Below are 14,131 nucleotides of genomic sequence, written 5' to 3'. Positions count from 1 at the left end.
GGGGGAGTAGTCTTCAAATGTACAGAAAGATCTTTCCAGGAAGCTCGGTTACCCAGATTGAAAGCAGATAAAAGGAGCACTACGTAGAAAAACACTGGGGAGGCAATGGTCCAGGGATGATGGCATTTGGTGCCCTTGCCCTTCCTACTTTGTCCATTTCTTATTACTTCAAACTTGTTATGATACATGTGTCATATTTACGATCAGGGGGAAAAAAGGATACTTCTACCTTGACCAAAGTCTCAAACAAACAAATACAAAGCAACAAACCCTGTCCAGCTTTTGCATGAAATGGAGTACAGTCGGAAAAAAAAAATCCAGCCGTGATACCAGCCTGCGACAGAAACTGCAGGCATGGCGGTGGTTTGCAAAAGCTCTCCATGACTCTCCGCCAAAACCCCCAAGAACTCAACAGTGCCTTTTTCTGTGTTAACATTTGGTCATTAACTCCACGGAGTCATAGGGGCCTCACCACAAACCACGCTGTACTTGTGACCAAGACCATTTTCTTGCACCCCGGCACCAGCAGACACCCCCTGAAGAGGCTGAGTGGGGAGGAAGGGGGGGGGCCCTGGGCCAAGTAAGAGCGGGTCGCTGGGCCCACCATCAGGGGCGATTCATCTGAAAACAAACCCATCTCAAAGCCACTGAACCACAACAATGTGGACTGGATTTGAACTTGGGTCATCCCAAATCAAAACTGTAAAAAGCAAGAGTCGACCGGAATGCTGCTTACAAAGTGCTTTTCAATGAAAGCATCCTGACGCATTGTGTCCAACGGCCCTGGCAGCAGGCCCGGGCCTACAGATGGCAGGATAAAAATGCAAGCCCGCTGCAGAACATTTTCTTATGCCACAGCCATTGTCACCAAATGAGTCGGGACTCATTTTCCAAGGATTTCTCTCAGATTTCTTTTCAAGAGTCCCCAGATTGTGTCTTTATTCGGTGCAGTGCCGACACCCCTGCTGGGGCAAGAAATCGCTTCAGCATCATCAGCTCATGTTACTACTGTCAAAACTCTTCCTGATTTTTTCTTTTCTGGTGTGGAATTATTCCTACTATTTTGTGTTGGAGAAACTGAAGCTCTAGAGAGGCTCAGTAATCTGTTCAGGGCCACCCAGAAGGGAGTCAGAATGACTAGCCCTTTTGCACTCCAATCTTGGGGCTTAAAAACGGCTTAGTAGAGAAGGAAGGAGGCTCCTCCCCAAGGTTAAAGGCACCAGCATTGTGCGGGCAGCTCCAGGCCCAGGGCATAAAGGGACCAACACCCCATTCCAACAGGCACTTCAAAGAAGGGGTCTGCAATTACCCTCTTCTGGCACATATTCCCCCCCACCCCAAGTCTGAGCTGGGGCCTGACATTCCTCTGGAAGTGGTCCTTGGTTTAGAGAGGGAGGTCAGGCATCTGGCGCTGCTGGAAGCAGGAAACATTAAGGGCCTAAAACTGTGTACCCTGCCACTAAGTGACCAAGGGGACAGGATAAGCATCTCTACTGGAAGCCTACACTTAGGGAGATTTGAGGAAGGAGAGTTGAAGGAGACTCCACAGAGTAAGAATGGGAGCTTTTGTAAAACAAATCCCAGAGTAAAGTGTCACTGATCTTCACTAAGGAGACATTCATTCCACCCCTCCTCTATGAAGAAAGACACTGTAATAATTGTATTCTTAAGTATTTTACTATTGATAATATATGGAAGCTCTTCTGACAGGAGAAGTCCCCCCCCCCAAATCCCAATTTTTAGCCTTTCCTGCTAACTGAAAAAGCGATAAAAGCTAATTTTTAAAACATTTTCTTAGTTCTGCATCTTGCCTCCTGGCAAAGCCCTAAGTCCCTCTTCTGCACTGTCTAATGGTATGACTGAGCTTGGTAACTGATAGTAATGTCATGAGGATTAAGCAGCTTTTATCTGGAAAGTGCTTAAGCCCTTGAGTGACATGGCAGTATCAGCCCACCGCTCTGGCCATCAATGTCTACAATGGGGCTACTAGAGACTCTCAAAGGCCAAGAGAAATTTCCTGCAAAGTATGCCCCAGATCTACTCTGTGGCCAAGATGTCAGATCCTAGATAGTCCATTTAAAAAAATTGGGGGTTGAGGTGCCTGGCTGGCTCAGTCGGTGGAGTGGGCGACTCTTGATCTTGGGGTTGGGAGCTTGAGCCTCATGTTGGGTGTAGAGATGACTTAAAAATAAAATTAACTGGTTGTAAAATACAATCCAGGGAATTTTCAATTCCTGCCACCATTTTAGTCTTTCCTACGGAATTTTTTTTGTGTAGGTGTGAGGAGGTGGGAGGTGAATACCTTTGGCCTCAGATGGTGATTGATGGCGGAGGCCTGCTCCTTGGAGAGGGGATAAAAAGTAGAGAGGGACAGGAATTCCCAACCCGGTGCAGACAGAAGCAAAGGACGAGATAAAGGCTGTGGAAGAGGTGTGGAGACTGGGGGAAGGAGGCCCAAAGGCAGGGAGACAGACAGAGGAAGACGGGGAAGGTGTGTGAGTGAGAAACAAGGCAGATGGAAGGAAGGTTGGCCAAGATAAGGGCCAGAACAAACAAACAAACAATTAAGGGCAATAAAACGAGGAGCCAGCAGAAGTGGGGTCAAGCCTGCGACTGCAATGGGGCCCGGATGAGGATGAATGCCGTCACCTCGGCATCTGCCGGAATGCCCCAAGGAGAGCTCAGAGTAAGGACAGGAAACAGCCTTCCATGAATTTGACCTCTTCCTAGGTGGCAGTATGGGAACTTTGCTTGGATTCACATGCGCCCACCCACCAGAGTAAAGCACGGGGAGCTATGGACAGAATCCCTGGGCTGAGAAAGCTCCAGCCAGAGGGAGGAGGTGAAGTAGGCCAGACCTCAAAATGTAGCAAATAACCTACTGCAGTTCAGATGCAGAGAGCCTACTAATGATGGAGGATGGGAAAGATTTTAAGGAATAGGCGGTATCTGAACCGGGATCTTAAAAAATGGATAGAATTTGGGCATTCGGGAGATAAAGTGAAGATCTTAACCTTTTTTTCCAGTCTCTCATGGTCAGAGCCCCAAAGACTGGCAAGCAGACTGCCAGAGAGGAAGTTGTGGGGGACAGAGGTGGCCCCACAGATGCCCTGAGTGGAAAGTCATCTAAGACTGTGCTGTTCTCTGTGCCCTGGTTTGAACCAGAGCAACAGCCAGAACTCCTAACATTGCCCCGGATTAACATGACCCCTCACACCCACATCTAGCCTCAGATATGGGCTCTAAAAGGAAGACACGGGGCAAATGACCAACGCTAATTTCAACTTGACATCACACTACTGACGAGACTAAGTTTACACAAGCCTACCACGTTCTACCAAACCAACATTACAGGTCCCGAGTCACAGAAAAGCCATTTCAATTCCATTTATTTGATATGTGCTCACTGGGAAACATGAGTCGATCTTTTAAATTGGTAAATACTTTTTTAGAAATATATCCATATCCTGTTCCTGAATCACCAATGAACCAACATAAACTTTCTGAATTGATTTCTTCTCAGGAAACTGGTAGTCTCATTGTTTCATTACTTCATCTTTGGTCTCACGACAGTATCTTGCCTGGGCCCCTGAGCCAGCTGGCTCGACACAGACCTGAATGCAGAAAACACGCCCAGAAAGAAGTCTGTGTAGCTTCCTGAGAGGTCTGTGGTCCGCCCTGACCCTGTGCCGGCAGCAACTCCTACCACCCAGCACTCAGACCTCACGTCTCTCTATAAGGGAGACCCTGATGCACCCCCACCCTCCCCTCCACACGGGATAACCCCGAACCAGCAGCAAGCAGAGCTGCTGCCTGAGCGAGCCCTCCGGGATCCTGCGGCGGAGGCAGACTATGTCAGGCGCAGCAAAGGGAAGTGGAGACCGAGCATGTGCCCAGGGGTGAGGTCCTCACGAGCGAGGTGCAGGCAGAGAAAGCGCGCGCGCTCCGCCCGGCCATCAAGGAAGCCTAGAGCCGATGCCCAGGTACGCTCTGCACGTGCGGGAAACCACGCTCACCTCAAAGCCCACATTTGAGTTTCTACTGAAACTGAGACTCAAAAACAGTCACGTCTCACATGTGATTGGTGAGACAGCCTTCAAAAGATGGTTCTCTCTCCCACTCGGCTCCCGCAAGGCACTCTGGGTGTAGAAGTGTGTCTGCCATTAGCGCCGACCCCTGCTTTTGGATCGGGCCTCCGGATGTGCGTGATAGCAGCTCTTAAAAGTCAGCTGTGCTTCCGCCTGCACCTCTCACAAATCATAAACCCTAGGCTGGGTCTAACGGCCTTAACTGGCGGCTGTCCTATCTGCTCCCATTACAGAGGAGGGGCAGGGCAGTGAAGACAAGAACTCTACTTCGAGTGCCTGGAATCCTGACGACGAGGCTGCTCCCAAGTGCTCTAGGGACAGCTGTCCTGGGGAGAAATAAACAAGGTTCATAAAAATGACAATTGCACGTGCCCTGCTGGGGAATGGAGCCTCGTGAAATGGATCAGGTCGGCAATGCGGGCATCTAGGTCGGCGGCTGTAGGTCAGAATCACCGTGGTCAGCACGACCCCCTTCCTCATGGCCAGGCCACGGCTCCCAGCTCGGCCCAGAACAGCTGGTTAGCGGGCGGCACGTGCGTGCCTGGAGGTGGGGGAGCTCCGCTTACCCTCCGCCCCGCCTCGTTGTTCTGCAGGTTCATGAGCACTCGGCCCTGCTCCTCCGACCCCTTGGCAAAGTTCTTCTCCCGCTCGCGGGCATCCACGAACTCCTTGGCAAAGCGGTAGCCGTACTCCACATTGTCCCCGCAGCCGCCCCACAGCCAGTCCCGGGGAAGGTCCTTGGGCCGCGCTGTCCGGCTGCAGCCGCACGTGGAGAGCTCACCCTCCCTGCAGGCCCGGCTGATGGCGTTCACCACCCCCGCGGCGCTCACTGCGTACGTGAAGGCGGTCTCCCGGCTCCCTGCAAGAGAAGGCGGGAGAGGGGGGGGGAGGGATGCCAGCCTCCTACGGAGGCCCTTTCCTTCCTTCAGCCTCTCCTGGGCCCAACACCATCACCTGGCCGGTAACACTCCCAGGAGGCGAAACGATGTCAGCTGAAGCGTCTTTCACTTCCCATGGCTCTAAGGGTTGGAAACTGCTCTTGATAACGAGCAGAAATTTGCCTCCCCTACCCTGTGAACACACAGACGAATGAATCCCTCCAGCCCTGGCCCACACTAATATCCGTTCCAGGGAAGGGTACATGGCCAGTAGATTCCGAGGAGGCAGACCTAAATGGAGGGGAGGGTGGGCATTAAGGAATTTATGGGACATGTGGGACAAACAGAATGAGCCAGAGTAGAAATCATGGGACCAATAGTAGGACTCTGTATCCTAGCAAAAACCTCTCCCTCACAGCTGCCAATTTCTCACCACTCAATGGGCCACACATCTGTCTTTTTTATTGTTGCCGTTATCTAGCTAGACAGTGGCAGAGACGAGGAGGAGAAGCGAGCCAGAATTACAATGTCCAGAATCATCCATGCTGTTTCCCTCAGCCTTGCACGGGATCCACGCTGCCTCCCTACTTGAGAGCACTGGGGAACCACATCTACAGGATACTCAGCACCATCTCACCAAATGTCCAGATCACTTCCAGTAGAAACTCTGAACTGTGTTCCTCTCTATTGCTGTAGTGAACCGCTTAAAAACTCCTATGATGCACGTTCCACTTCAATAAAAATGTTTATAAAAAAATAATACTCAGCCACCAGGGAAATGCAAATCAAAATCACCATGAGGGGATGCTTGGGTGGCTCAGTCAGTTAAGTGTCTGCCTTCAGCTCAGGTCATGATCCTAGAGTCCTGGGATCGAGCCCCACCACATCGGGCTCCTTGCTCAGCGGGAAGCCTGCTTCTCCCTCTGCCTGCTGCTCCCCCTGCTTGTGTCTCTCTCTGACAAATAAATAAAATCTTAAAAAAAAATCACCATGAGATACCACTGTACACTCATGAGGATGGCTAGAATCAAAAAGGCAAGTAGTAGGGCGCTTGGCTGCTTCATCGTGGGGATGGGTATAGAAATTACATAAAAAACAAAATCTTAGGGCGCCTGGGTGGCTCAGTTGGTTAAGCGACTGCCTTCGGCTCAGGTCATGATCCTGGAGTCCCAGGATCAAGTCCCGCATCGGGCTCCCTGCTCGGCAGGGAGTCTGCTTCTCCCTCTGACCCTCCCCCCTCTCATGTGCTCTCTCTCATTCTCTCTCTCTCAAATAAATAAATAAAATCTTAAAAAAAAAAAAACAAAATCTTAAAAATAAAATAAAATAGGGGCGCCTGGGTGGCTCAGTCAGTTAAACATCTGCCTTTGGCTCAGGTCATGATCCCAGGGTCCTGGGTCTCACATCAGGCTCCTTGCTCAGCGGGGCGTTTGCTCCTCCCTCTATCCCTCCCCACTCTCTCTCTCTCTCTCTCTCAAATAAATAAATAAAATCTTTAAAAAAAAAAAAAGTAGACCTCCCATAATCCTGTCTTGGCAGGTGGAGATGGAAGCAGTCTACAGTCCTCAACTGGTCTCTCACTTTGCCCTCCTTCTTGATTGTCTAGGTAGGACACAGTCAAGCTTGCAACCAGACCAGACTGGCCAAGTCAGTTTTTCTCAGAGAACCAGGGGTCAGCTTCTGGTCAGACGTGGACTAGGAGCAGGACAAGAAAAACCCAGATGAGGTGGGAAGTCACACTCATGATTCAGCCATCAGGACTGACATCTGAGTCAGTGCTGATCCACTGCCAGAGACCAGGGCTCTATCTAATCTAGGGTAGTCAGACTAGGAGAATGAGCAACCAGGATGCTAGAGTGACCAACAGGCTCGTCTGGAGGAGGGCCTATTCCCCTCGGTGCGGGAACCATGCCTGAGAAGTCTTCCTGAGATGGAGTCGCAAGCCCCTGACCTGGCATCCTGGGACAGGGAGGAGCCCTGATCTGCAGCCTGACCTACATCCCTCCCACTGTGACTCTTCCTTTTCACAGCATTCCTCAGGGAAGCCGGCTGGGTTTTCAAGGCAACCCAGCCCATCATCTTTTAATGACTTTAATCACCAGAACATTCTTTCTTATAGTCATTTGAAAAATGCCTCCCTGTAACTTCCGCCTGCTGGAGCTACACTGTCTAATCCCTTCCCATTTGACAGCCTTTCAGCATTTGAAAACAACTGATAGGCCTTTTATGTTTTGTCATTTCCAGGCTACAGAAGTCTGATTTCTTCCTCAGTTCTTTAGCAAACATGCTTTTCCGAGCTGAATCACGCCTCTCAGAATTGCCTTTCAAAATAATGTGCCCACATCTGAGCATAATTATGCAGACACTCTGCTCTGACCGTCCTGGCCTATCATGATGGGCTCGGATCCCACTCTGTCCTCAGGTGGATTAGGTGTCCTTGCAGGTGCTCTGCCTCTTTTGATTGGGGCATCGAGGGTGGGCAGCTCTGCATTCCTGGGGAGCAACTGGGTCCTCTGCTAAGTGCAGACTACGAGTGCTGCTCTCAGCCAGCAAGACATAATGCAGGGCTTCAGAATGGACAAGCAAGCTGGGGGGCTTCTCTAAACGTGCAACAACTCAGAGTGGAAACTCAAACCATCTCAAGGATAGAGGCTAATAAACCCGCAGCCCTGTTGCTGCTAGAGAGACCTGGCATCTTCCCCCTACAAGGAGACAGCAGGACAGGAGCACGCCCTCTCTCTCTGTTTCTCAGTAGAGCCACCCAACTACCAGGAAGGTGCCCCCATGCACCCCTGACCAAGGCTGAGCCATGCACCACGGCTCCCTCCAAGGTGCTCTGCTGCCCTCTGGTGGTGGACTCTGGCAGCAGCTTCAAAGAAGGGAGGACTTTCTTGGAAGTCATATATATGAAAGAGAGAGAAAGAGAGAGAGAGAGGATTCCCCAGGAGCCACCCTGGGACCAAGGGCATGAATGGAGGATAGCTTCCCAGGTAGCATAAGTCTGCAGGGAAGCTACAAAAAGAAACTGTGAAAATAAGGCAAGCAGGGGGTTCCGTTCATAACAGAACAGGGTCCGGGGAGAATGGGAGGGCCGGCTGGCACAAGTCATTCCCCCAAGCCAGTCCTCACCCAGTGGCATTTCCATTCCTGCTAACTCCTTCCTTTCCTCAAGTAAAGCTCACTTTTTGGCTGTCACTCAAACAAAATTACACATGAAAAGGATCTAGGGGATGTCAGGCACGCATTAGTTCCCTGAAAGTGATTTGTGGATGCCTCTCTCTACACCTGGGGTCCTCCTGCTCTCCTCATCCAGAACCCAGCGCAGGGAGTGCTGCTAAGACTTTACCAGATACTAAGTGTATTTGAGGAGAATCAATAAATTATGAACAATTCCCACTTAACCCCAAGTCCATTCTTTTAGGAAAGCTGCCCAGTAGGACTGTGGCAGGAACATCTGAGCCCTCCTTGTCTAGACCTTGAGTTGATACTAAAGGAAGGACGAGGGCAGCAAGGTTCAAAGCATACTTTCCCCTGGTCCTCACTTGTCAACATGGGTAGGGGAAAGAGGTCAGGAGAGAGGGGCCTTCCTCATACCCTCCTTGCTGCTAAAATCGTCCTTTGGGAAAAACTCAGCCTCAAGTAACTCCCAAATGCCCTCCTTCCTTGGAGGGGAAACTCTTTTAGAGAATGCGAGACAGAAGAACACAGTGCCCTAACACCTTCCTTCTATGGCCCTGCCGATCAGACCCAGTAGAATAGGGCCGGATTTCTCAATTTCTTGCCAGGGAGGGGAGGATTGCATTTCAAAAGGACCTCAAACAATTAGACCCCAAATCACACCTCCACCTAAGCAATAGGGCAGCCGGAGAGCAGGGGGGAGAGGGGAAGGGACAGGAATCCAGGAAGAGGTGGCCTCTCATCTTTCTTCTGGGTCTGTCCCCTTCCCCCACGTTCACACACATCCCTTTGGAATGAAAAAGCCAGGACTGGATCTGGGTCAGGTTAATGACAGCTATCACCAATTTGGCCCAAAGTTTCTATCTCTCTCTCAGGGTCCAAGTGGCAGAGGTAAAAGTCATCTACACTTTCAGAGCTGCAATTTTCGGTTCTCTACCCAATGCTGTCCAAGCCCCCTCCCCCCCGCCCCCTGTGCTGAGACAAAGGGCAGTGTAATCCACTCGGACTCAACTCTGCTGTTCTGCCACCCTCCCAGAGTGAGTGGCCGCTGACCGCCGCAGACAGGGCGAAGCTGGGCGCTAGCTGGGTGGCCCACACGGCATCTGAGACCCTGCTTCCTGTGTGCATCTCCATCTCCCCTTGCACACCGCTTCCAAGCCTCGGAGAACTCAGACACGGTGAGGGCTCTCTCTGCCGGGCCTGGGGGGCGAGCCCGGCTCCTCTAGCCAGCCATGTGCCGGTGGGCTCTTACCTATCTGCATGACTCTGCCAAAGACGGACGCGTTGTCCACCGTGCTACAGTTCCACCGCCGCTGGCGAAACTGGTACTGGCACTCCTGGATGCCCGTCTTGGCTCCCTCCCCGATGTGGGCCATGTGTTCCTGGTACAGTTGGCACAGCTTCCTCTGGCCAGGGGAAAGCCCAGGAAGCTGGCTGCACACGGGCTGGGCACCGATGATAAACATCTCGGGTCTCTGTACCGGGCTCATAGCTAATGACCTACAGCGGAGAGCCAGAAAGGGGACAGAAGGCCAAGGGGTGAGCGTGCGCTGTGTGCAGCACGAAGTCATTCGTTCGACACATTTAGCAAGTGCTTTCCTTCGCTGTGCAAGGCCCTGTACCGAGGGTTTGGAAAGGAAACTTCCTAAAACAGAGGCCCTGTCTTCAAAGGGCATTCTAGGAAACTGAAGCACAAACGCGGATGACACGGGAGGTGTCAAGGGCCAAAGCCAGACTTGCGCTTCTGCATCCACAGTGACCAGACAGAGACAGAGCTCTTACGGCCAGAGAAAAGATTTTTTTTTTTAATTTTATTTATTTATTTGACAGAGACAGCGAGAGCAGGAACACAAGCAGGGGGAGTGGGAGAGGGAGAAGCAGGCTTCCCGCTGAGCAGGGAGCCCGATGTGGGACTCGATCCCAGGACCCTGGGATCATGACCTGAGCCGAAGGCAGTCGCTTAACGACTGAGCCACCCAGGTGCCCAGAGAAAAGATTTTATAAGCAATGGCCAGAGTGTGAAATGGGTCGTAAGGGATGGGGGCAGGCAGAGAAGGGCAACAGAGAGGGCAGAGGACATTCATTCCAGGTGGAGGACAGAAACAGCCAAACCTTAACGGGACAGCACATGACTTATTCAGGGGGTGCAGATGATCCATTCACTTTAGCCCGTGCGCAGGGCATGTGATGGAAAGCAATAAATTCCTTCAAATAGCACTGCCCTTATGCCTTGCAAACAGAAGCCAATTTACATACATCACAACACAGTCTAAAGGTTTTCGCTTCCATATCCCACCCACAAATCCCCTAACCCACTCTATCCGTTCAGGGGCTCTCGCTTCGGCTCATGCTCTACCAGATAGAGTAAAGTGTTCAGTTAGATGAGAAGACTGTAAGATGTGCCATCTGAGTACAAATGTGAGCGGGGCCCAGCCCAGGCAAGATAGGTGGGGAGGGCCGGCCATTTCCAGGTTGACTTGGCCATGACAGTAGTCTTAAAAACACAAAAGAAGGCCACACAAGGGACCTGCAAATCTCTCAACCTCTCATCTGGTCTTCAGACTTATAAAATAGGAATTCTATTCTCCTTGCTCCCACTGGAAAAAAAGAAATCAATGTTCTTATTGATCCAATAACAACGCAAGAGCTATTTCTAACAACCCATGGGGACGGAGGAAGGTCCCAAAAAAGGGGAAAGCAGACAGGATCAGAGGAAAAACCCAAATGAACTAATCCTTTATCCTCGCTGAACCTTCACCTCTGGGGGCTTGTTCGAGGAAAGGCTGTCCTAGTTTTCCTGGGATGAAAGCCATCCTTAGGATTCCTACCAATAAAGGAATGATCACAACGCATGGTGACCCTTCTCCACATTTAATTACCAAAGGAGGCGTAGGTTGTAGAGAAGGGCCTCAGCCGCTCTCACTCACCACCAGGAGCTGGCTTCGGCCGGAAGCTGGGCCCAGCTGGACAGCAGAGCGGCGGCTAGCAGCAGGAGGCTGGCCATGGTTGGCCTCGGCCTCGGCCCCCCCCAGTGCCCTGGGAAGACCCCGGGGGCGGTCGGCTTCCGAAATGGGGCTCCCTGGAGAAGACAGAATGGAGGGAGCATCAATGTGGAGATGCAGCCGATGAGGCAGGACCGGGGGAGACGAGGAGAGGGTTAGCACCAAGGATTAGGTGCTAAGGGGGGCTAACGTCAAGTTCTGCTCCCCCCACAAAGAGATTCAGCCTCTTTCCATCTTCCACCTCCTACGGCTACTCTTCTCACCAGGGGACCGCCTTTGTGTCTCTTACCCCAAACTGTGGGAACCTTACCCAGGACCTAATTCCAAAGGAAACAATGAGCTGAGAAACTAGAAAAGAGAAATGAAAACAAGTCATTTCCAAAACAGAATGTGCTCCAGGTAGCATCAAGGAAGATGCTGTGGTTGCTGCAGCTCACACCTGCCCTTCTTCCAGAACATCCAAAGAAGCCAGGGCACCATCCACTCCTCCCTGTACGTCTCACTCCAGTCAGAGCGCTCCTTCCTGGGCTAAGAACAGCTGGTGAGTTGGATTTGCCTGCAGCCAAATAGGAGTCTTCCCTCCCAATGTGTACCCTTCTCACTCCAAGGAAGTTTCCGCATCTCAGCTCCTGTTTACCAGGAATAGAGCAGACAGAAGGGCGAGGACTTTGCACTTTCTCAGGGCAGCTTCTCTGAGAAATGCCATGTGCCCCTAAAGCTCCCTCGGGTGAGGTGGTCTCTTCCTAGGTGGCCTCCTTCCCCTCCTCTGCGCTGTGGCCCTCGAGGGGCGGCCGGGAGCACTGATGGCAACAGCGAGCTCTTGGGTCTGCAACGCTGGCCTCAGTGGTCTGCGCCGAAGACGCATCTTCCAAAAGCAACGACCCCTTCCCTTGGAGCTCAAGAGTTTCCCACATCTTTGCCTGTGCTTTTTGTAACTCACGCTTGTGCCTGTATCCCCGAAAGAGCACCCTTCCTCCAGCCCTTGGAAACAAACGGAAAATCCTTGCTTCTGGATCCTAGAGCAAGTCTATAAAAACACGCCCCCTTCCACTCACCCCCACCTCGTTTCCCCCTTAGCTTTCATCCAGGGCGTGACCCCACATCTCCAATGAGTCTTCTTCCCAGGACCCCTTAACACCTCCAACTCTACACACGCTCACACACACACTGGCGCGCGCGCTCCCAGCCGCCCCCACCCCATCTCACCGCGCGGCTCCCACGGCCCTGGGTCTCCGGGCTCTCCAGGAGAGGGCGGCAGGTGCTTCGGGTCATCAGCCTAGGAGATATTTTTGTCCTGGGGCCACCAAGAGAGGAAGGTGGCCTGAACAGGGTCCAGGGAAGCTGGGCCACAGCCTGGTCCCCACCCCCTTTTGGTTTTTCTTCTTGAGGTCTCAGCTGGGGCGGGAGCACCAACAGGCAGGTGTGTGGGGCCGGCAGGGGGCAGATCAAAGAAGAAACTTGCTCCTTCCCCTTTGTCATGCAGAGCCCGGTCGGAAATGATCTGGCCTCTAGCGCCGCGGAGTAACAGCTCCCCACACTCTACTTTCCTAACAGACCTCGCCTCCTCTAAAGGATGCCCCCTCCCCCTCTACCCTCTACCCCCCCATAAATCCTCCCCGTCCCTCAGGGCAGGAGGTCTGTGAATGCACCGACTGGAACCAAGAGAGATGCAGCAGAGATAGGGCCGGCACCAGAAGCTAATGGCTTTATGGAGGGGAGGGAACCAGGTCCAGAGAGGGGAGGACGAGAGAAGAGCTTCAAAGGGTTTCCTTGTGCAAACATCCTCAACTCCACCTACCAGTCCTTCTTGGGGACTGAGGAGTCTGAGCTGCCCCCATTCCCCTGTGGTCCTCCTCCCTCCCCCACACCGACCCTCCCGCCACCGCGCCTCCCGCCGACCCCACACATCCTCACACGTTCCTACTGCCCGAGAGCTGAGTTCTGTCTCCCAACGGGTGACACGTCTTATCCCCGGGGATGCCCCCCTCACACCAGCGTCTCTCACTTCTGCCACACCTTTTCATCAAGCTCCTGTGAAATCTTTCTGGCTCTGCAACTCCTAGGTTCAACCGAGGCCACATGGGCGGGGGGGCACCGTTTCTGAGCCAAGGACAGGAGTCCGTGCCTGCTAATGGTCACTGTGGCTTTGACTCCCCAGTGACAGGCCAGCTAGGGCCAAACTTCCCAAGAGCTGCTAATCCCACCTCTCGGTGCCTCACGAGCATAAACGGAGAGAGGGCTCACGGCCCAGCTGTTCCTACCATGCTGTGCTTTCCATCAAACTGGCCACGCATTAAAATATATATATATTTTAAAAACTTTAAAAAGAAAAAACAGACTACCGCACGTGTGGTGACTTCTTTCTCTGCCTTCCAGATGTGTGGCACCTGAAATTGCACGCCCTCCCCCCGCCCCCACCTCCACGACAACCTCTCAGGATGCTCTCTGGCAGGACGCAGGCAGATGTGACCCACCCTTGGCATGTCACAGAGCCCTAGGGGCCAGCTCTCGGCCCTGGCTTACATTCTTGGCTTTCCTTGTGCGGAGCTGGGAGGAGAAAAGTGAAGACTGGTGATTGGGTTCATCAACATGGGCAGCATGGAAACTTCTGGCCTCAGCCCAGCCAGGGTGGAGGGAAGCTGGGTGGGGCCGGATGGTTTGGCTTTGATGAGTGGGACACATGGAAAGCCCTGTTTGTGCTCACAGGTGAGGTTTACAGCACGACTCAACCAGGGGAGGCTCTTCTTTGCATAGGAAGAAAGAGCTAGTAAATACGGAAAAGACAGGGGAGGGAATTCCTTGTTCCGCCTTTTGTCATAACCACGGATTTCCTCAGAGAACGAAAGCCTCTCCCCTTGCTGGGGGGTGAATCCCGCTATCAAACACAGCAAACACAGTGAAGCACGGGGGACTCCAGGGTCTCTGTCCTTTAGTGGTAGAGGGTCAGGGAAAGGGAAGATGCCTCCAGAGGGCCAGAAAGAGCTGG

General features: G+C 52.4%; 1 protein-coding gene across 1 annotated transcript in view; it reads right to left on the bottom strand.

The window, feature by feature from the left end:
- The window catches only part of WNT5B (Wnt family member 5B), a 12,252-nt gene extending 1,033 nt beyond the window's left edge, over window positions 1-11,219 (bottom strand). The window contains exons 1-3 of the mRNA XM_021690627.1: window positions 11,071-11,219; window positions 9,396-9,643; window positions 4,655-4,947 (exon numbers count right to left, since the gene is read on the bottom strand). Coding sequence (XP_021546302.1) covers window positions 4,655-4,947; window positions 9,396-9,643; window positions 11,071-11,147 — 618 coding nt within the window. The 5' untranslated portion in view covers window positions 11,148-11,219. The remainder of the gene's footprint in view (window positions 1-4,654; window positions 4,948-9,395; window positions 9,644-11,070) is intronic.
- Between the last annotated feature and the right edge of the window lie 2,912 nt (window positions 11,220-14,131).

The sequence above is a fragment of the Neomonachus schauinslandi genome, chromosome 5 (genome assembly GCF_002201575.2).
Source record: "Neomonachus schauinslandi chromosome 5, ASM220157v2, whole genome shotgun sequence".
Taxonomy (NCBI): domain Eukaryota; kingdom Metazoa; phylum Chordata; class Mammalia; order Carnivora; family Phocidae; genus Neomonachus; species Neomonachus schauinslandi.
Note: the sequence above shows the minus strand (reverse complement) of the source record. Positions and strands in the feature narration are given on the sequence as shown.